We start from the raw sequence: 27,667 nt of genomic DNA, 5'->3' as shown, positions 1-27,667 counted from the left end.
AATTACTTCTTTTTCCCTGAAGTGCTTAAAAATGATTTATCTCTATTGCAAAATGAAAGGTTTTATTTTTCTTTCAGAGAATTTCAGGCATGAACTTACACCTGAGAGAGAGGGCTTTTATTCGTTTTATTCGAGGTTTTCTTTTTAGTGTTCAGTTGGGTTCAAGGAGCAGAGTCACAATTCTTGGAATGATAAGGCTATTAGCATTGCAGCCAGGTTAAAGTGACTTGGAGTGAAGTCTAGAAATCTCCCTCCTGTCTCCTCCTCTGTTTGAAACACTGCTCCGGGAATAGTTATTATTAAGAATGATGTAGACTTTTCCCCCCTCTTAGGCTTTATTTATTTAATTATGAAATATCACTTAATAATTTATTATTGAATGTTTATCCTTATTATTCTTCAAGATGGACCTTGGGGTGAAATGTCCTGGGACAGGGCTGTTAATTGACTTGATTAAGATGTCTTCTTATAGAGGTGATGTGGCCTGTTTAGAACTCATCTTCCTGTCTCTTCATCAGCACATATGCCTAAGTATATACCTCCCTGGGTGTATAAGTTCTGGGGTTGGGCATATTTATTAATATGTCTGTTTACTTTCAGGGTTTCGTGCACCTGAAGTTGCCAGAGGAAATGTTATTTATAACCAACAGGCTGATGTTTATTCATTTGGTTTGCTACTCTATGATATTTTGACAACTGGAGGTAGAATAGCAGAGGGTTTGAAGTTCCCAAATGAGTTTGATGAATTGGCAATACAAGGAAAATTACCTGGTAAGTTTTATTTTATCTACAATAAAGATTATTATTATTTTTTAATAGCAGCTTCATTTCCAAGTTATTTAATTGTAGTTGTATAGTAATTCATTTCACAGCTGAAAATTTTTTTAGTGCATGAATATTCTTAAATTCTGTGACATATTAATAAAATCATATGAGAAAGATAGAATTTATAGGGCTTCTTTTTAATATTCCAAATATTGATATATTTGGTATTATATTTAGAAGAATACTCAGAGAAGGAAATACTATTAGAACTCCAGGTTTAGTGACTTTTCTTCTTGTAAGGAGTTACTAAGTGTCCATTAGCTTGGGCTATTTTCATTTTCTTGGAGTGAAGTAATTTCTATGCAGGAATGGAAGCTTGAATTATTTACAATAATAATTTTTAGTAGTAAATATTAGTAAGAATTAGTAAATGAGTATTTAATGAAATCAAATCTCATTTTGAATGGTTGCCTCATGCTTTAAAGAAATTCTAGGGCTTTGTCATTCATTCCTTAACTCTTCAGTTCTCATTCTAAAGTATTCTTTTAAATATATTTAGTTTCTCATATTTTCTGCTTTTCTTTTCATTTAAGAAAAGTTTTGAGTGTATACTATGTTCCATCTGCAGGGAATACAGCTTTAACTATCTCCTTCTGGGGAACCTTTAAAGATTCCCAACAGAAGGAAATCTATTATTATTTGACTAAACTTTGTGCACAATCTAGGTCATCTCCCTCATTTTATCAGTTAGCTTTCCAGTGAAAGTTTTCAGGTCTGTATTCTATACCAATCAGAAAAATGGCATACCTCTTATAAAAAAAACAAATGTGCACAAAGTGACTGTGGGGGTAACTTTGGATTAAATGGATTAAATGCTTGTCTACATTGAATATTAAAATAAAAAGTATTTGCAAAGCAGTCTATTATATGAACAAAAGTGTTTTCAAAGTCTATTTGAAATGAAGGTATGAAAGGAAAATCTATTTTTATTCAGTTGGTATTTGTGTCTCTTTTTATACTGTAAAAATTAAGAACTCATTCTTGATGTCTCTAGTGGAGACAGTTAACAAAATTAGCTTTAAGAGTGATAAGTAGATTCATGATATATATGGGATTATAGAGATCAGTGGTTCCTTTGCAATGTCTGGACCTCTCATACACATTGAGAAGAAATAAAATAATTGTTCTGATTTGTCCAGTGTTTAAGCGTGATATGTTTTTTAATGTTTTAGATCCAGTTAAAGAATATGGTTGTGCCCCATGGCCTATGGTTGAGAAGTTAATTAAAAAATGTTTGAAAGAAAATCCTCAGGAAAGACCTACTTCTGCCCAGGTATTTGTGTAGTCAAAATTTATCAGTATTTTGTTCAGAACATCAAAAATATATATGTAATATTCAAATATATATACTCAAACATATAAACAAACACACACAGTTTAAAACAGTTATAAAGCAAAACTCCTCTATCCCGTCACTACCCCAGGCACAAAATAAAGGGCCAACACCCCAGAAACGCACATATGCCTCTTTCTGATTGCATCACCCTCTTTTCTCTATATGTAGCCAGTCTCCTGACTTTCATGATAATCATTGTTTATTTTTCTTTTTATGATTTTACTACCCAGTTTATAATTTATTTAAAATGGAATCATAGTCACGTGCTGTTCTGAGTTTTTTCAGTTGTTCTCCCAACATTATTTTGTAAGCTTCATTCATGTTGTTGAACATAGCTGTTGATTACTTTCCCTACTATTCCATTCCATTGTTTGAATGCACAACAATGTATTTACCCATGATCATATCAGTGGGTATTGGTATTGTTTCTAGTTTTTTGCTATTATAAATAGTGCTGTTAATGAGTGCGGTCGTACATGTCACCTAGTGCAAATTGTATCAGAATTGCTTTGTGGTATCTAACCAGGAGTTGAATTGCAGAATCATGGGATATGGGAATATCTAAATCATTTCTTGAAGAAGTTGTACTAGCTTAACAGTTCCATCACCTGTATATTAAGGTAGCTGTTTTTTTTAATATATTCTCCCTAAACGTTGTACTATCTGACTTCTTAATTTTTTCCAAATAGATTCAGTCTTGTGTATTGATTTACATTTTCCTAATTACTAATAAAGATGAGCATCTCTTTATATATTCATTGGTCACATATATGTTTCCTCTTCTGGAAAATGCCTGTTCATTATTTAGCCATTTTTCTATTGAGTTGTTTTTGTAAAAATAAAATTTAAAAAGCGCTTCTTTATACATTGTATACTAAAACTTTGTTGGTTATATATGTTGCAAATTTCTTTTCCCAATTCATGGTTTGCATTTTTATTTCCTAAAGAGTGCCTTTTGATTAACAGATTTTCTTCATTTTAATAGAGATAATTAACAATACTTCTTTTTATGGTTATTAATTTTAGGATCCTGTTTTAAAAGGTCCTTATCTCTCTCAGAGTCACAAAAATATTTACCTATTGTTTCTTCAAAATGTTTAAAAGTTTTGTTCTTAATAGTTAAGTTCTGAATCTATCAGGAAATGACATTTTAATCTAGGTCCAATTTCCTTTTTTCCATATGGGTAACCAATTTTTCCAGCTTCATCTATGAAATTGTTTCTTCCTTTGTCTTCAACTGATCTTTTTATTTTCCATTTCCACTCTGTAATATACACTCAAAGATAAACACACACACATTCTCTTCCATTAGTCAATTTACCTGTTCTTCCTCCGGTACAATCCTGTCTTAATTCCTGAAGCTTTATAATAGTCTCTTCCCCCCCTTATTTTTATCCTTTAGGAATGCTTTAGCTGTTCTTCAGTCTAGTTTTTCCATATAAAATTTTAAATCACTTTGTCAACTTTTATGAAAAATTCTATTGTGCTTTGGATTAGACTTGCATTGAATCTGTAGACAATATCCTTATGATATATTGTCTCTCTATTCTTGAATATGGGTTATCTCTGTATTTAGGTCTTCTTAAGTGTCTTTCAATAAAGTTTTGCATCTAGGTCTTGCACATCTTTTTCTGGATTATCTTGCTATAAATTGCTTTACACTCAATTCCTGGCTTGAGATGTTTTTGAATCACCCAGGTGATGAGAATCTGGTCTACAAATCTTGAGAACAAGCTTATTAATTAATAAACAGTTTCTCAGGGTTCTTTTGCTCTCTCCCCCTGTGTCTGTAAAGTCCCAAGGCAACTTTTCTTATAAACCAGTGAGAGTGGGAGTGTGGAGTGGCTTTATATCTGGTTCTCATTTATTCTAAATATGCAGTCCTTTTGGGATCCCAGTTTTATGGGAACAAGACTACATTCTCCACTTTGGGCAGGTCATAGGTTTAACTCTTTCCCACTGGCCTCACAAGGCACTAAAAACCGCACATCAATTTTGCTTCAATAGATAAATGCCTAAAGGGAAAATTGGGCTTCAGGGTTCATCTGACCTCTCTGGATTCTGTCTTTCATTAATATTTTGGCCTGAAAATTCTATATGGTGTTGTCAGATCTTTAATGTTTTTAAGAGATTAAAAAATAATTTCTTCAGCATTTTAAGTTGTATTCAGCTGGAAGTTTTGTCCAAATAACCTCTTCCACCATATTATTGGAAACAGAACTCTTACTATGTTTTAAATGAAATAGATTTTAATAGATCAAAATAAGAGCTGTTTTTATGTTGTGGACTCTCAATTTTGTATAATAATTCATTGAAAAATTTTTGTTCAATTTTAAATTTCCTACTCAGAAATAGCTGAGGACATGTATACACTGCCTTTATCAAACATCATATAATCATCTTGACTAGTTGCCTTACTGACTTTTTAATTTTGGTTGCTACCAGTGTTAATTACACAGACTTTAAAAAAAAATTATCAAAGCAAAATTTTCCAGAGCTTAATTATTATTTTACTTTTTCTTCTTTTAATTTTCACTTATATTTCACCTGTATTTTACAGATTACATAACAATCTTGAGGGTTCTTTTTAGCACATGACAGTTTTCAGAAACTTTCACATACCCGTTTAGTCTTTAGAATACAGTGTGTACTAGGCAAGGTGCGTAAACTCATCACCTTTGTCAGATGAGTCACTGGGAGAAATGGAGCTGTCTTGGAGCCTCATGAGTGGCAGGTAAGTGGCTGTGACGCAGGGCTCTAATTCCATTTTCCTGACCCCTGGTTCTGTTTCCTTACACTGGCTCTCTGCCATCTCTTTAGTTCGTTAGTGCTTGAAGGAAAAATATAAAAACAGAATCTAGAGGTGATTTGTGAGTTTTGTTACCAAAATCAAAATGTCTTTTCCCTTCAACTGGTAGAAGGTGTATTCTATCGTGGGCCCTTCAACATGATGCGTCTCTGCGGTATGAAACTGAATGAAGAATAGTTCCTGACTCTGCTAAATTCTGTTCATTTGGCACTTTTGAGATTTTCTTTTCAAGTTACAAAACATACCATATGTACAAAAGTGCGTATATCATGCATAGCTTAAAAATAAGTATTATCTTAATATCTATAGTTTGATTGTTAATCTTGTTGCTCCGAATGGGTCACAGTTTAAATAAGATTTAGGTTTAGTGCTGTAACATTTAATACTACATTATGCATAATGATATGATCTTTCAAGAGGGCATGTGTTAACCTGATGTGTGTTATTTTGTTAATTTTTAAACTTTCTCAGGTCTTTGACATTTTGAATTCAGCTGAGTTAATCTGTCTGATGAGGCGTATATCAATACCTAAAAACTTTACTGTTGAATGCATGGTTGCTATGAATCATAACAGCAAGAATGCAAGCATTTGGCTGGGCTGTGGGCACACTGACAAAGGACAGCTCTCCTTTCTTGACTTAAATACAGAAAGATACACTTCTGCGGTAAGTCCAAATACCATTTAAATTAGTGAAACTCCAGAAAACTCACTTTGCAAATTATTTTAAAGCATGAACCAATTGAAAATTACTTAGGGGTACTCAGTGTGCAGGTGCGAAGTGTCCAGGACTTGAAGAACCGGCATTTGGTTTTGGACACAGCTATTTGGGTTCAACCGCTGGGCAGAACCTTTTGTCAGGGGCCCAGCCAAGAACCAGGCCCGTGAGATTCCCGAGGGTGTCCATGACTTTCAAGTGGACTGCAGTGACTGGTTCTTTAAAAAAAAAAAAAAAGTTACTTGCGATAATATATATATATATATGTGTATATATATATATAACATATATATATAATATATTTTATATATATATAATATATATAATATAATATAGGAGTGTTATTAAATTAGCTTCCTGTTAAAACAAGTGTATTCACATGAAATGAAGTAGTGTGTGTTTTATTTTAAAATCACAGTATATGTGTGTCTTAGGTCAGGAATGCTAGAAACACAGCCTGAAACAGAGAATCTTATATGAGTGATTCAAGGAGAGAGAAACTTTTAAGGAGGTATGGGAAGCCACATAGATCAGGGGAAGAAGCTTAGCAAAAATGTAGTGTCTGAGGAAGTCTAGCCTCAGTCTTTACCCACAAGAAACTCTGGAATGTGAATAACGGCACAGATTCATCCCTTCACCAGGCAAGGGGTCCAGTATTTCATTCCCACTTATCAGTCAGTCATCAGCTGCAATTTGCCCAAGGGTAGGGGTGGCATAACCTCCCAACCATTTCTTAACAAGCCAGCTCCCATGAGCTGAAGGTAGTGAAGGGTGCAGCTCTGAGCTCTTAGTAGCCAACACTCAGAGCAGCCGGGGGTGGGTGATAGAGGAGATCTGGGCATGGCTTCTGCAAGATGGATCAATAAATTATATTGGGAAATATAAGGTAAATTTCTAGACTTAAAAAAACCTTATATTTTGACTGTTGCCTTGAAAGAAATGTTGTACCTAAACATTATTTTTAAGGTTGAACAATCCTCTTATATTATTTTGATGGAGTGGGAAATGATACTGAGAAGTAATTTTCAATTTTTAGTTTCAGGTGCATTCTAGGCAGGCATTTTTTTTTTTTTTTTTGCCAGTTAACTCATTTATTGTTGAAAGTTAAATAAAATTGGCATTGTTTTAAAAATGAAAACCAAGAAAGTAAAAAGAGTTAAGTATGTGGATTACATAATATTTTCATTCTATGTAAGTTCTAGTCACTTAAGCTAGAACCAAGTCCTTTAGCGCGTGTTTTCTTTTCTTAACAGGAAGTTACTGATAGTAGAATATTGTGCCTAGCCTTGGTGCATCTTCCTGTTGAAAAGGAAAGCTGGATTGTATCTGGAACACAGTCTGGCATGCTCCTCGTCGTCAATACTGAAGATGAGAGAAAGAGGCACACTCTTGAAAAGATGACTGATTCTGTTACTTGCTTGTATTGCAATTCCTTTTCCAAGCAAAGGTAAGGTAGTGATTTTGACCATTGGGGGAAAATTACATATCTTTTAGATGACTTAATTGTGTGCAAAATTGTTACAGTATCAAGAAAGGTTGCTCATTTTTAACATTTTTCCATTGGTTGCATATATTAAAGGGAACTATAGGAGGCCACGAAGATATTTGCATTTTTCTGTATACAGATCAAGCTGAGACAGTTAAAAAATAGGTCAGTCATTTCTTCAGGCTTCCAGCCTTGCTCCTGGTTTTATCTCAACTATGGCTCTAACTCTTCACCACTCAGCACATCAGTTGATTTTTGTAGAGCCTCTTCAAAAATGAGTTCTCATTCATTCTTACTTTGAATACATGTATATCAATAAACTGTTAATGCCAGTCTAAAGCATATCACTTAACTAACTACCAAATTGGAAAAAAAACTTCAGTAGATGAGTTCAGAAGTTGTCAATAGTGAAATGGCTTAACCATTATCAGTCGAAAAGATTTTATCTCAGGAATTTATCGAAATGGCAGAATTTCAGGTGTAACAGGTTGGTTGCTGTAATATTTGGGGCAGTATGATTTCCAGGAGCCATTTAGATTATGCACCATATACTTCTCTGGTTTAAGTCAGTACTGGAAAATAAAAAGTATTAGAAAAATGTGAAGTCCAAGTTTTTGGTGGCTAAAATATAAACTCCACTGGCAATTTTGGAGTTGAAATTATTTGGATACTGTCAAATAAAAATTTCATCAGATGAAGTCAAATAGGCAAGGAAGACTTTATATTTAAGATTATTGCAATAGGGGAGAGGGATTGGACTCAGCTCTGCTGAAATAAAAGGTGGGAGATTTTTTAAACCCTGTAATGAGCTAGTGGAAAAGTACTGGAGGACATTGGGGGAGGGGGAGGGTCAGTGTGATTAGGTTATCTGTGTTTGCTGATTGTTGCTTATTGAAGTAGGCTCCTACCCTCCCACAAAGAATGGGAGAAGGGGTGCCATCCTTCCTGATGACATTTCAGAGAGGGCACCCAGATCCTTGAGAAAAGACATTCTTGAGTTGTAAAACTTGAAGAAGCTCTACATCTTAAATGGGCAGAGAAAGAAGTTGCAATGTAAGTTTTCTCAAGTAAATGCTCTAAGGAAAAGGAGGTAGAGGCCAATAATCAGGAAGAAACCTATCTAAAGTTTAGTTAAGGTAGGTGGGATGTTAAGACCATCTTGGTCAATATAAGCATTATTTTTGTAACAATTCTGACATTTTTTCTTTTAGCAAGCAGAAAAATTTCCTTTTAGTGGGAACTGCTGATGGCAACTTAGCAATTTTTGAAGATAAAACGGTTAAGGTAAATGTTGAATGCATTCTGCATGAGAATTTAAGTTCTTTGTTTTATGTTTACTCATCACCACCTTCCTTCTAACTGATATAAACTCCCTGAGATTCTGGATCATATATTCTGCTTTTTACCTTTCTATTGCTTCAGGAAGTGTTGAACACAGTACATTCTCTATAAGTACTTACTGATTAACTGTATATTTTATAGGAATGAACCAAGGATGAATTGATAAATGAGATCTGCTTTATAAGGTTAGGGATGGAAATAATTCCATTTTTATATAAGTGAAGTAGATAATTTCTTATAAATACATTGTGGAAAAAACAGGGGAAACAAGTTTTAAGTCTGGCTTGCTACCAACCTGTTCTTTCTTTTTTTTTCTTTTTTTTAACATATTTATTGGAGTATAATTGCTTTACAATGGTGTGTTAGTTTCTGCTGTATAACAAAGTGAATCAGCTATATGTATACATACATCCCCATATCTCCTCCCTCTTGCATCTCCCTCCCTCCCACCCTCCCTATCCCACCCCTCTAGGTGGACACAAAGCACTGAGCTGATCTCCCTGTGCTATGCAGCTGCTTCCCACTAGCTATCTATTTTACATTTGTTAGTGTATATATGTCAGTGCCACTCTCACTTCGTCCCAGCTTACCCTTCTCCCTCCCCGTGTCCTCAAGTCCATTTTCTATGTCTGTGTCTTTATTCCTGTCCTGCCTCTAGGTTCTTCAGAACCATTTTTTCTTTTTAGACTCCATATATATGTGTTAGCATACGGTATTTATTTTTTTCTTTCTGACTTAATTCACTCTGTATGACTGTCTCTAGGTCCATCTACCTCGCTAAAAATAACTCAGTTTCATTTCTTTTTATAGCTGAGTAATATTCCATTATATATATGTGCCACATCTTCTTTATCCATTCATCTGTTGATGGACACCTAGGTTGCTTCCATGTCCTGGCTATTGTAAATAGTGCTGCAGTGAACATTGTGGTACATGACTCTTTTTGAATTATGGTTTTCTCAGGGTATATGCCCAGTAGTGGGATTGCTGGGTCGTATGGTAGTTCTATTTTTAGTTTTTTAAGGAACCTCCATACTGTTCTCCATAGTGGCTGTATCAATTTACATTCCCACCAACAGTGCAGAAGGGTTCCCTTTTCTCCACACCCTCTCCAGAATTTATTGTTTGTAGATTTTTTTGACAATGGCTATTCTGACCAGTGTGAGGTGATACCTTATTGTAGTTTTGATTTGCATTTCTCTAATGATTAGTGATGTTGAGCGTCCTTTCATGTGTTTGTTGGCAATCTGTGTATCTTCTTTGGAGAAATGTCCATTTAGGTCTTCTGCCCATTTTTGGATTGGGTTGTTTGTTTTTTTGATATTGAGCTGCATGAGCTGCTTGTATATTTTGAAGATTAATCCTTTGTCAGTTGCTTCATTTGCAGATATTTTCTCCCATTCTGAGGGTTGTCTTTTCATTCTTGTTTATGGTTTCCTTTGCTGTGCAAAAGCCTTTAAGTTTCATTAGGTCCCATTTGTTTACTTTTGTTTTTATTTCCATTTCTCTAGGTGGTTAACCTGTTCTTTAACCTTGAAGAAATCATGTGACTTTCTGTTATTAAGATTCACATTTATCATTAAAGAATTAATTTCTCCATCCATCATTCACCTGTGGTTCTATCTAGTCATTCAACATCCTACCCATTCATACTCTTTGTTATCAAAAAAGCTTATTATCTAATGAGAGACAAAGACGTAATTATAGTATAATCCCTAAGTTACTTCCGGTACAAGTTTTGCATGGAGAAGTGAAGAGATTGGTTATAAGGATAACACATTGAATACCATTTGAATTAAATCCTGTTTTTATAAGTCCTTTGAAAAATGTATCCTGAATTTTTATTTTAATACCTCTAACCATTTAAGATGGGAAAGTAGTTTTTAGAAAGCTGAAATTTTACACTGTTTCATTCTGTGGCTACTCAATTTACTGAATGTGTTTTCTCTTTTTGGCAAAGTGTAAAGGAGCTGCTCCTTTGAAGACACTCAATATAGGAAATGTCAGCACTCCACTGATGTGTTTGAGTGAATCCGTGAATTCAACCGAGAAAAACATTATGTGGGGAGGATGTGGTACAAAAGTTTTCTCATTTTCTGATGATTTCACCATTCAGAAACGGATTGAGACCAGGACAAATCAGCTGTAAGTTATTCTTATCTATGCAACTCATTTACCATATTTTTCATTTTTATTCTTTACAATCAAGTCAGTAATGCTATTGATAATCCCAAACAAAGATCTTTCAAAATGCGTACTTTATTTTTCTATTGTAAATTTAAATATTCATTATAGAACTTAGAAAGCAGAGGAACATTAAAAAATCACCCAGTCTAATCACATTTGGGATAAAATATGAAAACTCATAGTAATTTTAGTAGTATCTATCAATCTAATTTTTTATTATTTTCATTATCTCTGTATCAAATTAAACATGGAATTTGAGAGGCAGCAACTCATTATTTTACTAAAGATATGGATTTAACACATGTATTTTGTATAATTTTCTTTGTTCTTTCTTTTTTTATTGAGGTATAGTTGATTTACAATATTATATAAGTTCCAGGGGTACAACATAGTGATTCACAATTTTTAAAGTTTATATTCCATTTATAGTTATAAACTATTGGCTATATTCCCTGTGTTGTACTATATATTGTTATAGCTTATTTATTTTATACATAGTAGTTTGTACCTCTTAATCCCCTAACATTATCTTGGCCCTCCCCCCCTTCCCTATCCCAACTGGTAAACACTAGTCTGTTCTCTGTATCTGTGAGTCTGTTTCTATTTTGTTGTATTCACTAGTTTGTTTTATTTTTTAGATTCTATGTAGAAGTGATATCAAACAGTATTTGTTTTTCTTTTACTTATTTCACTTATCATAATAACCTCTAAGTCCATCCATGTTGTTGCAAATGGCAAAATTTCATTCTTTTTTATAGCTGGGTATTATTCTATTTTATATGTATATATACCACATCTTCTTTATCCATTCATCTGTTGATGGACACTTAGGTTGCTTCCATATCTTGGCTATTGTAAATAATGCTACTATGAATATTAAGGTGTGTGTATCTTTTCAAATTAGTGTTTTCATTTTTTTGGATAAATACCCAGGAGTGGAATTGCTGGGGCATATGGTAGTTCTATTTTTAGTTTTTTGAGAAACCTCCATACTGTTTCCCACAGTGGCTGCACCAATTTACATTCTCACCAACAGTGTATGAGGTTTCCCTTTTCTCCACATTCTTGCCAATATTTATTATTTGTGGGTTTTTTGATGAGAGCCATTCTGACAGGTGTGAGGTGATATCTCACTGTGGTTTTAATTTGTATTTCTCTGATGATTAATGATGTTGAGCATCTTTTCATGTGCCTGCAGACCATCTGTATGTCTTCTTTGGAAAAACGTCTGTTCAGGTCTTCTGCCCATTTTTTAATTGGGTTTTTTGTTTTTTCTGATGTTGAGTTATAGGAGCTGTCTATATATTATGGATATTAACCCCTTATCAATCGTATCATTTGCAAATATCTTCTTCCATTCAGTAGGTTGTCTTTTCATTTTGTTGATGGTTTCCTTTGCTGTGCAAAAGCTTTTAAGTTTACTTAGGTCCCATTGTTTATTTTTGCTGTTATTTTCTTTGCTTTAGGAGACAGATCCCCCCAAAAAATTTTGTTACAATTTAAACCAAAGAGTGCTCAGCCTATGTTTTCTTCTAAGAGTTTTATGGTACTTAATCTTACATTTAAGTCTTTAATCCACTTTGAGTTTATTTTTGTATATGCTGTTAGAGAATCTTCTATATTTCATTCTTTTCCATGTAGCTGTTTTTCCTGTTTTTCTAGCACCACTTATTGAAGACACTGTCTTTTCTCCATTGTGCATTCTTGCCTTCTTTGTTGTAGATTAATTGAACATAAGTGGGTGGGTTTATTTCTGGTCTCTTATATTCCATTGATGTATGTGTTTGTTTTTGTGCCAGTACCATACTGTTTTGATTACTGTAGCTTGTAATATAGTCCGGAGTCAGGGAGTGTGATTCCTTAAGTTATGTTCTTTCTCAAGATTGTTTTGGCTATTCAGGTCTTTTGTATTTCCATACAAATTTTTAAAATTATTTGTTCTTGTTCTGTGAAAAATGCCATTGGTATTTTAATAGGGATTGCATTGAATATGTAGATTGCCTTGGGTAGTATGGTCGTTTTAACAATATTAATTCTTCCAATCCATGAACACGGTGTAGCTTTCCATCAGTTTGCGTCATCTTCAGTTTCTTTCATCAGAGTCTTACAGTTTTCTGAGTACAGCTCTTTTATCTGCTGTAGTAGGTTTATTCCTTGTTATTTTATTCTTTTTGATGCAGTTGTTAATGGGATTGTTTCCTTAATTTCTCTTTCTGATTGTTCGTTGTTAGTGTATAGAAATGCAACAGATTTCTGTATCCTGCAAATTTAGTGAATTCATTGATGAGCTCTAGTAGTTTTCTGGTAGCAACTTTAGGATTTTCTATGTATAGTATCATGTCATCTGCAAACAGTGACAGTTTCACTTCTTCCTTTCCAGTTTGGATTCCTTTTATTTCTTTTTCTTGTCTGATAGCTGTGTCTACTTCCAGTATTATGTTGAATAAAAGTAACGAGAGTGGGCATCCTTGTCTTGGTCCTGATCTTAGAGGGAACGCTTTCAGGTTTTCGCCATTGAGAATGATGTTAGCTATGTGCTTGTCATATATGGCCTGTATTATGTTGAGATATGTTCCCTCTATGACTACTTTCTGTCGAGTTTTTATCATAAATGGATGTTGAATTTTGTCAAAAGCCTTTTCTGCCTCTATTGAGATGATCGTATGATTTTTATTCTTCAGTTTGTTAATGTGGTGTGATTGATTTGTGGATATTGTGGATATTTGTGGATATTGAAAAATCCTTGCATTGCTGGGTTAAATCCTACTTGATAATGATATATGATCATTTTAATGTATTGTTGGATTTGGTTTGCTAATACTTTGTTGAGGATTTTTGCATCTATGTTTATCAGTGATACTGGCCTGTAATTTTCTTTTTTATGTGTTTTCTTTGTCTGGTTTTTAGTATTGAGGTGATGCTGGCCTCATAGAATGAATTCAGGAGCATTCCTTCCTCTAATATTCTGAAATATTTTGAGAAGGATAGATGTTAAAACTCTTCTCTAAATGATTGGTAGAATTCATTTGTGGAGCTCTCTGGTCCTGGACTTTTGTTCGCAAAGTATTCTATTCAGGGGATAATATGAAATAATTGCCAAATACTCTAGCCTGTTTCTTTTTCAAAATAGTGTTAATCCTTTATATGCATTAAGAGCTAACATAATAAGGTTGCATTATATTTTGAAATACTAGAAAAATGAAATGACATTCTTTTCTTTCCCCCTAGATTTTCTTATGCATCGTTCAGTGATTCCAACATCATAGCAGTGGTGGTAGACACGGCTCTTTATGTTGCTAAGAAAAATAGCCCATTTGTGGAAGTATGGGACAAGAAGACTGAAAAACTCTGTGAACTGATAGACTGTGTGCACTTTTTAAAGTAAATTATTATTTTTTTAATTTTATTATGAAAAGAATACTACATGAGACCTACCCAATTAACAAAATTTTAAGTGTACAATATGTTGTTGACTGTAGGTACAGTGTCATTGGTTCTTTATTTTATGCCTGTAAGAGCTGTCCTTACACTTCATATTTCACAGAGAGAGGAAGTATGGCTTATTTTTCTTCCTTTCTACTTCTAAATGGAAAAATGTTAAAAAAAAAAAACAAACAACCCTCAGAAACAAAATTGTTAATGCTTTTCAGCACCATCTGTTGGTATCCAACAAATTTCATTTTTGAAAAAAAAATAGGCACATAATAGATATGGTTTCCTCAAGGTATTACAAAGAAAAAGTCACAAAACAATATAAAATATGGGTGAAAAAATGTACTGGATTGACCAGTGCACTAAGGAGGGAAGATCAAGATGCCAGACTGAGGCCGCAGTGCTCAGTCTGATACAGTGTGTCGGAGACTTCCCATCAAGCACATCCCTTGTTTGCTGCTGCTGGCACACAGGACCATTGCCAGCCTTATTTGCTAGCTACTTCATAGTTTTGTTCTGGTTTTACAGTATAGATTTTTTTATCTGCTGGAGAACATTTAGATTATATACTGTATCCATAAAATTAGATTTCAGAGTTTACTTTCCTAACACCTTCTTAGTTTTTCTCTGGATGGTGAGGAAATTTATGTTCAGAAGAGCTGACAGTTCTGCCTGGTAAAGGGTCCCTTACTTCATGAAATTCTTTTACTTCTGGATACCTCATTTTTGTCATGAATTACTCATTAGCTCAGTGAGAAATTCAGTCGTTTGTATTCATATCTTTTACATGTAGATGATTATAATTTTATTTTCCTCTATAACTTTTAGACTTCATAAAAACCTTTTGAAACTAACTTTTTTTTCCTTTATATTGGACAAATTGGTTCTTTTTTTTTTTGCTGGATTACATAGGCTTATTAATAAAAATTGTATCTATCTTATTTATTTCAGAATCTCTTGAAGTTAGGAGACAATTGTGTTATCTTTGGTCATTTATGCTTTATGTAGTAAAACGTGACTCTTTGACATACTATATTTAGCAAAATTAGTTCTGTACAATTTTAATAGTATGTAATGTATGCTGTCATGTATTCATAATTTAAAATGTTATATATGTGTGTGTGTGTCTGTATATACAGAGAGAGACACACATTTTTTTTATCTTTATTTCTGAAAAAAGTATTAATGCATACTTTCCTTACGGTTTTTAGGGAGGAGCTGGTCAAAGCAAACAAGGAAGCGAAACACCAAATGTCTTATTCTGGGAGAGTGAAAACTCTCTGCCTCCAGAAGAACACTGCCCTCTGGATAGGGACTGGGGGGGGCCATATCTTACTCCTTGATCTTTCAGCTCGTCGAATCATCTGTATAATTCACAGCTTTTGTGATTCTGTTAGGGCCATGATGACTGCACAGTTAGGCAAGTTTCTTTCCTTTAGATCTTTTTTTTCATATTCTCTAAGACTATAAAAATATGTTTTTATTTTAAATTTAAGTTTTCTCTTCACTTTCCAGCATCATGTGAAGTGTCTCAGAAGTTCACAGTGAAATTTTGCAGGATGTATTTTGAATAGGGCCCTTAAAAACACGGAGGGAATTGATGTTTTTAGTCCCATAAGAGAAGCAGATTATTCTAACTGACACTAAATTTGGGTCTTACTTTCTCTTTGTTCTTTATAATTAAGAGAAAAACATATAATGTTGAGTATTTTTAAGTTTTTGACCAAAGAAATTAAAACAGATGTTTATTTTGATCATAGTTTAAGCTTCCTACTAGTTTTTCATTCTATAAATAAATTTATATTCTTGTAGCAATATATGCCGAACTTCACAATTTACAAATATTGACAAATCATAATGTTTTACTCAAGCTTTTATGTTTTATCTTGTTACTCCTTTTCTACTTAAGTATGAAAAAATCATGATAGCACATGATACTCACACTTAACTATCTTCTTTTGACTATTTGCTTTAGGGAATAGACTTAGTATATATAGAGTTGATCACAAAAATGGGGTTAAGTTCTGCAAAACTAGAGTTAATGTAGCTTTAGCAAATGAGAAATAAAATGTTTAACAGGGTAAAGAGAATAGTAAATTCCTTTTACAGGAATATATTAAGGGCTGAGATAAATGTTTCTCCTCAACCTCACCCATTGTCCATGAATGGGTGTCAGAGTTGCACAGGAGTTAGAATGAGGTGCTCCTAGTGACTGGTGACTACCAGGACACACGTCCACACCAGCAAAGTAGTAGGTGTGCAGGGGGTCGTCCCTCTAGTCTTACTCACCAAGGTTGTTTTATCCTTTAATTTAATTTGTATGTATTGAGTTGGCCAAAAAGTTCATTCGGGTTTTTCCGTACGAACTTTTTGGCCAGCCCAATACTTTGGCATCCAAATGGTTGTTCATTACTGACATTATAGTGAGATTTCAATGGGTTTTATTGATTTTTTAAATAATTTAAACTTAATGTACAATGTATGGCATGATCTGGCTTCACTGTAGTTCTCTAGCCCTTATCATTTGCCATATTCCTCTCTGCTCTTTCTGGTCTAGAAGAACATTCAGTCCCTCTTAAATACTATGCTTCACCCTACCTCAAGGTTTTATGTGTGTGGTTTCATCTTCTGCCTAGTTAACTTAGTTACTGAGTAGTAACTAATCTCCTCACTAGACCGTAAACTCCATGTGGGTTGGCTCTGCTTGTGTTTGTTCCCTTTTATTCCCATGGCCTAGCCTAGGGCCTAGTACATAGAGGCTTTTTATAAATATTTGTTGAATAAATTATTGAATGACTTGAGAATAAAATATGGTTATGTGACAGGGTATCAGTATATTATCTGTCCATGCAGCTCTCTATCCAGATGCTTCACATTTGACCAGTGCCTTATAGTATCCAAAGCACTTTCGCACACACTATCTCTTCGACATATAACTTTGGCTGGAGGGGTACTGTATAACTATTGAACCCATTTTGCAGAAAGGTTAAGCTATTTTCTCAGATTCACACAATTAATAAGAATGATAATAAGGAGTAGATCACAAATTTTCTAACTTTAAAAAATTTCTGGTCATCTTGGAGAGTTTTTTTATTCAGTATAGTTGAGGGATCTCATAAATAATGGAATTGTAAGTTAAGTTCCAAGGTTTTTGTGTCTTAAATATGAACAGTTGTACTCTTTGAAGTCCAACTTATTATATTGTTTTAACAGAAAACTTTTATTTTTTTATAAAGGAAGCCTTAAAAATGTCATGCTGGTTTTGGGGTATAACCGGAAGAGTATTGAAGGTATGCAACATCAAAAAGGTAATGTTTAATAGGATATACTGGATTCCAAGCAGAGTGCAATGATGTGAATGATTATAACATATTATGTGTTTATACATTTACAGTAAATATTACATATGCTATAAAACTTTAGGCATTTTTAATTGGTAGCTTCTTTATAGTGCAAATAATTTATTTTTTATTTTATTTTATTTTTTTAACATCTTTATTGGGGTATAATTGCTTTACAATGGTGTGTTAGTTTCTGCTTTATAACAAAGTGAATCAGTCATACATAAACATATATTCCCATATGTCTTCCCTCCTGCGTCTCCCTCCCTCCCACCCTCCCTATCCCACCCCTCCAGGCTGTCACAGGGCACCGAGCCAATATCCCTGTGCCATGCGGCTGCTTCCCACTAGCTATCTACCTTACTACGTTTGTTAGTGTGTATATGTCCATGACTCTCTCTCGCCCTGTCACAGCTCACCCTTCCCCCTCCCCATAACCTCAAGTCCGTTCTCTAGGAGGTCTGCGTCTTTATTCCTGCCTTACCCCTAGGTTCTTCATGACATTTTTTTTTCTTAAATTCCATATATATGTGTTAGCATACGGTATTTGTCTTTTTCTTTCTGATTTACTTCACTCTGGATGACAGACTCTAGGTCTATCCACCTCATTACAAATAGCTCAATTTCGTTTCTTTTTATGGCTGAGTAATATTCCATTGTATATATGTGCCACATCTTCTTTATCCATTCATCCGATGATGGGCACTTAGGTTGTTTCCATCTCCGGGCTATTGTAAATAGAGCTGCAATGAACATTGTGGTACATGACTCTTTTTGAATTTTGGTTTTCTCAGGGTATATGCCCAGTAGTGGGATTGCTGGGTCATATGGTAGTTCTATTTGTAGTTTTTTAAGGAACCTCCATACTGTTCTCCATAGTGGCTGAACCAATTCACATTCCCACCAGCAGTGCAAGAGTGTTCCCTTTTCTCCACACCCTCTCCAGCCTTTATTGTTTCTAGATTTTTTGATGATGGCCATTCTGACTGGTGTGAGATGATATCTCATTGTAGTTTTGATTTGCATTTCTCTAATGATTAATGATGTTGAGCATTCTTTCATGTGTTTGTTGGCAGTCTGTATATCTTCTTTGGAGAAATGTCTATTTAGGTGTTCTGCCCATTTTTGGATTGGGTTGTTTGTTTTTTTGTTATTGAGCTGCATGAGCTGCTTGTAAATTTTGGAGATTAATCCTCTGTCGGTTGCTTCATTTGCAAATATTTTCTCCCATTCTGAGGGTTGTCTTTTGGTCTTGTTTATGGTTTCCTTTGCTGTGCAAAAGCTTTGAAGTTTCATTAGGTCCCATTTGTTTATTTTTGTTTTTATTTCCATTACTCTAGGAGGTGGGTCAGAAAGGATCTTGCTGTGATTTATGTCATAGAGTGTTCTGCCTATGTTTTCCTCTAAGAGTTTGATAGTTTCTGGCCTTACATTTAGGTCTTTAATCCATTTTGAGCTTATTTTTGTGTATGGTGTTAGGGAGTGATCTAATCTCATACTTTTACATATACCTGTCCAGTTTTCCCAGCACCACTTATTGAAGAGGCTGTCCTTTCTCCACTGTACATTCCTGCCACCTTTATCAAAGATAAGGTGTCCATATGTGCATGGGTTTATCTCTGGGCTTTCTATCCTGTTCCATTGATCTATCTTTCTGTTTTTGTGCCAGTACCATACCGTCTTGATAACTGTAGCTTTGTAGTATAGTCTGAAGTCAGGGAGCCTGATTCCTCCAGTTCCTTTTTTCGTTCTCAAGATTGCTGTGGCTATTCGGGGTCTTTTGTGTTTCCATACAAATTGCAAAATTTTTTGTTCTAGTTGTGTGAAAAATGCCAGTGGTAGTTTGATAGGGATTGCATTGAATCTATAGATTGCTTTGGGTAGTAGAGTCATTTTCACAATGTTGATTCTTCCAATCCAAAAACATGGTATATCTCTCCATCTATTTGTATCATCTTTAATTTCTTTCATCAGTGTCTTATAATTTTCTGCATACAGGTCTTTTGTCTCATTAGGTAGGTATATTCCTAGATATTTTATTCTTTTTGTTGCAATGGTAAATGGGAGTGTTTTCTTGATTTCACTTTCAGATTTTTCATCATTAGTATATAGGAATGCCAGAGATTTCTGTGCATTAATTTTTTATCCTGCCACTTTACCAAATTCATTGATTAGCTCTAGTAGTTTTCTGGTAGCATCTTTAGGATTCTCTATGTATAGGATCATGTCATCTGCAAACAGTGACAGCTTTACTTCTTCTTTTCCGATTTGGATTCCTTTTATTTCCTTTTCTTCTCTGATTGCTCTGGCTAAAACTTCCAAAACTATGTTGAATAACAGTGGTGAGAGTGGGCAACCTTGTCTTGTTCCTGATCTTAGTGGAAATGCTTTCAGTTTTTCACCATTGAGGATGATGTTGGCTGTGGGCTTGTCATATATGGCCTTTATTATGTTGAGGAAAGTTCCCTCTATGCCTACTTTCTGCAGGGTTTTTATCATAAATGGGTGTTGAATTTTGTCAAAAGCTTTCTCTGCATCTATTGAGATGATCATATGTTTTTTCTCCTTCAATTTGTTAATATGGTTTATCACATTGATAGATTTGCGTATATTGAAGAATCCTTGCGTTCCTGGAATAAACCCCACTTGATCATGGTGTATGATCCTTTTAATGTGCTGTTGGATTCTGTTTGCTAGTATTTTGTTGAGGATTTTTGCATCTATGTTCATCAGTGATATTGGCCTGTAGTTTTCTTTCTTTGTGACATCCTTGTCTGGTTTTGGTATCAAGGTGATGGTGGCCTCGTAGAAGGAGTTTGGGAGTGTTCCTCCCTCTGCTATATTTTGGAAGAGTTTGAGAAGGATAGGTGTTAGCTCTTTAAATGTTTGATAGAATTCGTCTGTGAAGCCATCTGGTCCTGGGCTTTTCTTTGTTGGAAGATTTTTAATCGCAGTTTCAATTTCAGTGCTTGTGATTGGTCTGTTCATATTTTCTATTTCTTCCTGATTCAGTCTTGGCAGGTTGTGCATTTCTAAGAATTTGTCCGTTTCTTCCAGATTGTCCATTTTATTGGCATAGAGTTGCTTGTAGTAATCTCTCATGATCTCTTTTATTTCTGCAGTGTCAGTTGTTACCTCTCCTTTTTCGTTTCTAATTCTATTGATTTGAGTCTTCTCCCTTTTTTTCTTGATGAGTCTGGCTAGTGGTTTATCTGTTTTGTTTATCTTCTCAAAGAACCAGCTTTTAGTTTTATTGATCTTTGCTATTGTTTCCTTCATTTCTTTTTCATTTATTTCTGATCTGATTTTTATGATTTCTTTCCTTCTGCTAGCTTTGGGGTTTTTTTGTTCTTCTTTCTCTAATTGCTTGAGGTGCAAGGTTAGGTTGTTTATTCTAGATGTTTCCTGCTTCTTGAGGTGGGCTTGTATTGCTATAAACTTCCCCCTTAGAACTGCTTTTGCTGCATCCCACAGGTTTTGGGTCGTTGTGTCTCCATTGTCATTTGTTTCTAGGTATTTTTTGATTTCCTCTTTGATTTCTTCAGTGATCACTTCGTTATTAAGTAGTGTATTGTTTAGCCTCCATGTGTTTGTATTTTTTACAGATCTTTTCCTATAATTGATATCTAGTCTCATGGCGTTGTGGTCAGAAAAGATACTTGATACAATTTCAATTTTCTTAAATTTACCAAGGCTTGATTTGTGACCCAAGATATGATCTATCCTGGAGAATGTTCCATGAGCACTTGAGAAAAATGTGTATTCTGTTGTTTTTGGATGGAGTGTCCTATAAATAACAATTAAGTCCATTTGTTTAATGTATCATTTAAAGCTTGTGTTTCCTTATTTATTTTCATTTTGGATGATCTGTCCATGGGTGAAAGTGGGGTGTTTAAGTCCCCTACTATGAATGTGTTACTGTCGATTTCCCCTTTTATGGCTGTTAGTATTTGCCTTATGTTATAGTGCAAATAATTTAGATATAAATCTTTAAAATTAAGTTTTAGTTATTTAGCAGTGTTAAGTATTTATTTTTCAGGTGAAATAGAGATTTCAACCACTATAAAATGAGAACTAGCTCAAACCTAAACTAAATGTGGATATTTTTCCTTACATATTACCTATATCCATATTATGTCTGATTTTGAACAGTGTTTGAAAAAATCTTTATTTCTTTCAGAAAATGAAGTGTTATAGGTTATTAAAGGTCCACACTTATTAAAGTTTAATAGTTATAGAACAAAATACATTATAGAATGTATTTTAAACATTTTCCAAATGTAATTTCTTATAAATGGCAATAATTTAGTACATTATTTACATACACACACACACACACACACACACACACACACACACACACATACACATTTGTCCAAGGCAACTAAATATAAATTAACAAAAAGTAAAATAAAAATGTCTCATGGCAGATCTTTGAAACATGATTTGTTTTTTAATTTTCTAGAGATACAGTCCTGCTTGTCTGTTTGGGACATCAATCTTCCACATGAAGTGAAAAATTTAGAAAAACATATTGGAGTGAGAAAAGAATTAGCTGAAAAAATGAGAAGAATATCTGTTGAATAAGAGAGATCTTGGAAATCTTTGTCTTTGGATGGGAAAATTATTATCTTGTAAATATTCTTTTAAAAATGTTTATATATAAAAAGGGTATTTCAGGGCTTCCCTGGTGGCGCAGTGGTTGAGAGTCCGCCTGCCGATGCAGGGGACGCGGGTTCATGACCCGGTCTGGGAGGATCCCACATGCCGCGGAGCGGCTGGACCCGCGAGCCATGGCCGCTGAACCTGCGCGTCCTGAGCCTGTGCTTCCCAACGGGAGAGGCCACAACAGTGAGAGGCCCGCGTACCGCAAAAAAAAAAAAAAAAAAAAAAAGGGTATTTCCACTACTTGCTGTTTGCTACTGTGTATATGAAGGACTGTTTATAGGTTTTATTTTGTAAAAATGTATAAAATTAATGTTTCTTATATATCCTAATTAATCTTGTGGATTAAGTAATGAAAGGAAATCGAAAAAGTACTTAATTGCAGTACTCGTAGTGAAATTTACAAAGTGGATAATTTTTTGTTTTGTTACTCATAATGAAGGTAAACTTTATTTTATATTCTGTGATTGACAGGTCTATTGCTGGACTACTTTCTAGATATTCTATAAAATAGAATAAAAATGTTAGAACAGTTTTACATGTAATACATTCCTTCTTAGATTGCTTTTAAATGAAGTTATCATATATGCTTGTAAATAGTCAGTGAATTTGCACTAATAAAGCCCTTTGTTGGGATGTGAGTTCTTTTTGTTCCTGATGCAAGGAGTACATCTCATACAACTTCACTTTATCTAAAAGAAAATGCCATGAAACGTGCTGATAAGAAACCAACATATTGTCAAAATCCTCCTCTCCAAGAAAGACATGCCACTCTCTTTTCCTATGTTACAACTCTGCCTTTGAATATGGAACCCTGAAGTTTTATAATTGGTGTAAATAAAATGTTCAGTCCTTCAAGTGATATTTTTATGTTTTAATTTTGATTCTAAGTGCTAAGCCAGACCACTGGCTACTTGTTCCTAATTTTCTTCACTCCAAATGTTTCTACTCTTCTTCCTAAATTTGTGACCCTGCAAATTCTACATCATTCAGGTAGAAACTATTTTCAGAATTATAGAATTCTACAACTCCCACTAAGACCATTGGGACAAGAATGTAACATACCAGTTTGCTGAAGAAGAGAGGAGCTTTAGCTATAATTGTACCTGTTAACCTAGTCTTCTAAATTATACTTAAATTGTTTAAAAAAATTCCCATGGTAGGAGTATCGGGGCTGAGTACCTAGGTAACCATTTAAATGTCATTTCTGCTTTAAGAAAATACATTTTTGGTAAATCTGTTGACCCTGGCCAATATTTATAATTTCAAACAATTCCCTATGATAGGATAACTAGCCCATTTAATAATCTCAAAACTGAGAATTTTATTGTATGAAGACTAAATTTCTTTATATTAAGGGTAATTACTAAATTCTTAACCCTGAAAGGTTCTCCATTTTTCAGAGGACCTATATTTTAATTTGTTGTGTAGTTCAAAAAAAAGTCAGAAATGATGGAGCTATTTGTTCCTGTGATATTTCTCATTGTTACTTTGTATTCATATGCCAAAGACAATTATGGAGAAATAGGTAAATGAACATTGTATTTAAATGAAGCAATAAACATTTTTTAAAACATGTTTGTGAATTTTAAAACTTTGTGATAATGTTTTATTTTTCACATATAAGTCTGTAATCCATCTAAACTTTGTATTCATCTGTGTATGTGACATTCCGCTATAGGAGTTGCTAACTGAAGTATTCTCCTGGAGCTTTATTCAATTTTCTATAGTACAACTAGTTGTCAGGATCTCGGGATAAAACCCAATGGGCATAATGTATTCTATTTTCAAATTCTCATAAAAATTTTCTTAAGAAGAATGGTTCACTCTTGAGTACTGTTAAAAAAATAAGACTTTAGAACAACCGATTTATTAAAAAAATAGTCATTTAATTTTTTTTTCTGATTTGAACCCTAGTGTAAACTGCTAATCATTATCAAAACGTAAGCATTTATCTTAACAGAAAATATACTTTGAGGGAAGTTTAGATATAAAGAAAAGGGAGCTTCTCTGAATCTAATTCTGGCAGGCATTATTGATTATGTGTGAACTATTTATTTTTCATCTGGACGGTAAGATATATTGATGAAACAGAACAGAAGTAGCAAAAAAGATTGCCTTCTTGTCAGTTCTATTGCTGCTTACTGATTTACCTTTCTATCCTACATTGGTCTAAATTCCATGTCGGCCTATTACAGCAAGGGGATTTCCTCGTGTCAAAATGAAAGTGGTACTTGCAAAGAGTTAACAGGATTTTTTTCTGTATTTACTGAAATAAGCATATTAAGTGCAACTCTGTCAATGGTATTAACTATGGACATACTTAATTTTTTAATATGAAGATCAGTGTACTTGATAGGGTTTATGATTTTCTCTCCTCCAATGAATTGCCTGTGGCTGCTGATTTCCAGATGGTACATCCCTATTCTGAGCTGGGTAATGTTTTGTGTACAGAGTGGAGTGAGATTACTCTGATTTTTTGTTGTTGGGGGGGTGGGGTAGGAGTGGGAGTAGAGAGAGCGGTGTGGTGGAAGATCATCCAATGAAAACTCTTCTGCCTTAGCACAGAATTATTTTTTCTATGTAACTTCCATGTACTACACTCAACATCTCTTTGCTCCCTTCCCCTCCTACAATATGGGTTTTTAAAAAATTTATCTGTTTCATATCCACTATGTTTGAGCTACATTACTGGCTAGCACAATGCTCCTGGCACATAATTATATATGGGAAATTTAATTTGGCATTCAAAACCTTCTATGAATTTCTGATAATTTCTGGACAGTTCTTTCTTCTTGCAGTAGGAGATTATAAAATAAATGAGATCATTTCAGTTTTATGTGACTAGAATTCTTGAATAAAGGTGGGAGTATCTTTGTTTAGCGAGAGAGATTTTATTTCAAAGATGAACATAAATTCAGCCACATACAATAGAATGTCTTCACTGATATATATTTATTTCAAAAGTAAACACAAGTAGTAACAATATGTAGCAATACCCTTAGTGAAATGTTAGTCTTTTAAGTCAACTCAATCCCATTTTCATAAAATGCCCTCAATTATTTTGTACATTTTGGTGTTCCATAAAGATAATTAGTATGTGTCAATTACAGATAAATAAGTTGTCCTTCATCCATAACTATTGACATTTTACTCTTTACCTCCACTTTTTGGTTTATTGACTTTATATTAAAGAATATGGTTCTCCAGGTGTTGACTTACTTTCTAAATGTCATGATATAAATTGGTCTATAAATTATTTAATTGTTCCTTCAAGTAATTTTTACATTTTCAAGGTAATGTAAATAGGAAGAGAGAAAACTGACATAACTTGAAACAGTGACTGAAGGAGATTTTTATAGCAGAATTGCACATAATGGAAAAAGTAAAGAAATAGTCAACCTGTCTTCAATCCCTAGTTGAAGGCCTACCTGTCAAAAACATGTAGAAAAATCTCCCTTGAAAGTTTACACACACAGCAGAATTAATCTTTTAAAATTTCTTTTTTTGTTCTATGTGTCAGATTCAAAAAATTTGTAGAAGTTAGGAGATATGCTCTGGGCTCCTGGGCCTGACCCCATCTCCTTGTGCCAGCCATGTTGCTTAATCTGTCTTCATGTTAATGTCCTCAGATGTCAAAAGGGACAAAAATACTATCACATACAGTTGTTGTGAGAAGCATATTCTTATCACTTTTATCCCCAAACCTAAAAGAACTGTTAGCTGCTTTATATTTGTTGATGAGAGAAAGGTGAATTTTGATGTCTGAAGCTGGTAGACGGAGCCAATATTCTGCTGATTATTCATTCTGCTGTGTTACTTGAGTGACAGACTAAGGCCTCTGGATTATATATCATGGGTATCAGAGATCGAGAAAGCTAGTAACTTGGCATCCTGTCAAACTAATACTTTGAATATTTGCTTAGCATTTATTTAGTGGAAGCTGGGAGAAACTGACTTTGTGTTAATAAAAGTAGTATGAAAACAAATTGGCTTTGGTTTTGTTTCCAGTTGGCAATGATTTGGAGAAGTCCATCTGCTGAAAACTAAAAAGCCTAGGTAAACAGAAGGAAAAGATCTGGTAAGATGGCATAGAAGTATCAAGCTGAAATTAAAGTGAAGGTGAAGACAAAGACTTAAGCAGAACACCAAAGCTGTTTTTCCTGTGAGAATTTGCGGATCCTAGTGAACATAGCGACAGTTTTCTCAGCTTCAAAAGGATTGAAGGACAAAGGACAAATCCCAACACACTCCAAGGTCAGGAATCAAATATAGACAGGTATTCCCACTGGGCTGGAACATGAAGGGATACGTCTCCGTAAGCGAGAAGCGGAACTGTCCCATCCTCTCCCTACTGGGGACAGCAAGCTTCTGGGAAGGCCCATAAGTCATCCTTCCTGGAGTTACAACCCAAATTCGCATCATCTATATTATTTTTAAAAAATCACCCAAGCTATTAATTAAATGAAAAGTGTTTTAAAGTCCTGGAATTAGCTAGGGAGAAAGCAAAGTCTTTAGATTTTGTTAGATATATATGTATATATTGACAACGTATATAGTGTCAATTCTTGAGTACCCACTAAAAGAATAAGTACAGAGTATATAATTCCCAAATTAGTTGAGGGGGAAAAAATAAATTACAAAATATTTTTCAATCCAAATGAAAGTAAGAAATGACTAAATAGAAACAAAAAAAGGGGACTGATAAAAAATAGTTCATAGGTATAAAACCTAATGTATCAGTGCTTAAATAAAATGTAAATGAATTAAATGATCCACTTGATAAGATTTTGAGACTTAATAAAAATCCATGTGTGCATTATATGATACGTCTAAAATTTAAGTATATTTAAGTGTTGAAATACATATATACAATTAATAACTGAAATGAAGCCAAGGCAGCAATATTAATGTCAGACAAAAAAACTTAAAGGCAAACATCATACCAGAAATAAAGAGGATTATTTCATAATGGCAAAATGTTTAATCCATCGTAAAGACATAAATTTTAAATTTATATGCACAATATGCATTAAAATTTATATAATCACATATTCTCAAATACTGGGTTGGCAAAAAGTTCATTTGGGTTTTTCCGTAAGATGGTATGCATAAATTAGCAAAACTACAAGGAATAGTTAGACAACAGAGTGAAAGATTTTAACATACCTCTCTCAATAATGGAGCAACTAGACAGAAGAAGAACAAATGAGTGAGGGCAGAGGTTTGAACAGCACAGTGAATAACTGACATGATGGACATATGAAGAACATGGCAACCAATATCTTTACCGTATGTGTTTTTTTCACTCTAGATATTTTATTTAATATCTTGAATTAACAAACTTATACATAAGCTCTCAAAGTTACAAGTTTATTTTGTAATAAACTTTGATTTAAAATGTCTTAGTTTCAGGTGTATAGCAAAGTGATTCAGCTATATATATATGTGTATATACACACACACACACACATATATTCTTTTTTAGATTCTTTTCCATTATAAGTTATTAAAAGATATTGAGTATA

At 34.0% G+C, this 27,667-nt stretch overlaps 1 protein-coding gene across 4 annotated transcripts in view; it reads left to right on the top strand.

Annotated features, from left to right (window-relative positions):
- LRRK2 (leucine rich repeat kinase 2) overlaps positions 1-26,081 on the top strand; it is a 157,176-nt gene extending 131,095 nt beyond the window's left edge. The window contains exons 42-51 of one of the 4 annotated variants that reach the window (XM_030835385.2): positions 601-771; positions 1,998-2,098; positions 5,442-5,636; positions 6,941-7,134; positions 8,385-8,457; positions 10,475-10,659; positions 13,930-14,082; positions 15,345-15,553; positions 17,370-17,423; positions 21,940-26,081. In XM_030835385.2, coding sequence (XP_030691245.2) covers positions 601-771; positions 1,998-2,098; positions 5,442-5,636; positions 6,941-7,134; positions 8,385-8,457; positions 10,475-10,659; positions 13,930-14,082; positions 15,345-15,553; positions 17,370-17,423; positions 21,940-22,061 — 1,457 coding nt within the window. In that variant the 3' untranslated portion in view covers positions 22,062-26,081. Of the gene's footprint in view, positions 1-600; positions 772-1,997; positions 2,099-5,441; positions 5,637-6,940; positions 7,135-8,384; positions 8,458-10,474; positions 10,660-13,929; positions 14,083-15,344; positions 15,558-17,369; positions 17,442-21,939 lie in introns of all 4 variants that reach the window. The other 3 variants (XM_030835384.2, XM_060306159.1, XM_060306158.1) reach the window with 3 other exon arrangements.
- The last annotated feature ends 1,586 nt before the right edge of the window (positions 26,082-27,667 follow it).

Source organism: Globicephala melas, chromosome 10 (assembly GCF_963455315.2).
Source record: "Globicephala melas chromosome 10, mGloMel1.2, whole genome shotgun sequence".
Classification (NCBI taxonomy): domain Eukaryota; kingdom Metazoa; phylum Chordata; class Mammalia; order Artiodactyla; family Delphinidae; genus Globicephala; species Globicephala melas.
The sequence above is the reverse complement of the archived record's forward strand: the minus strand, read 5'-3'. Positions and strand labels throughout refer to the sequence as shown.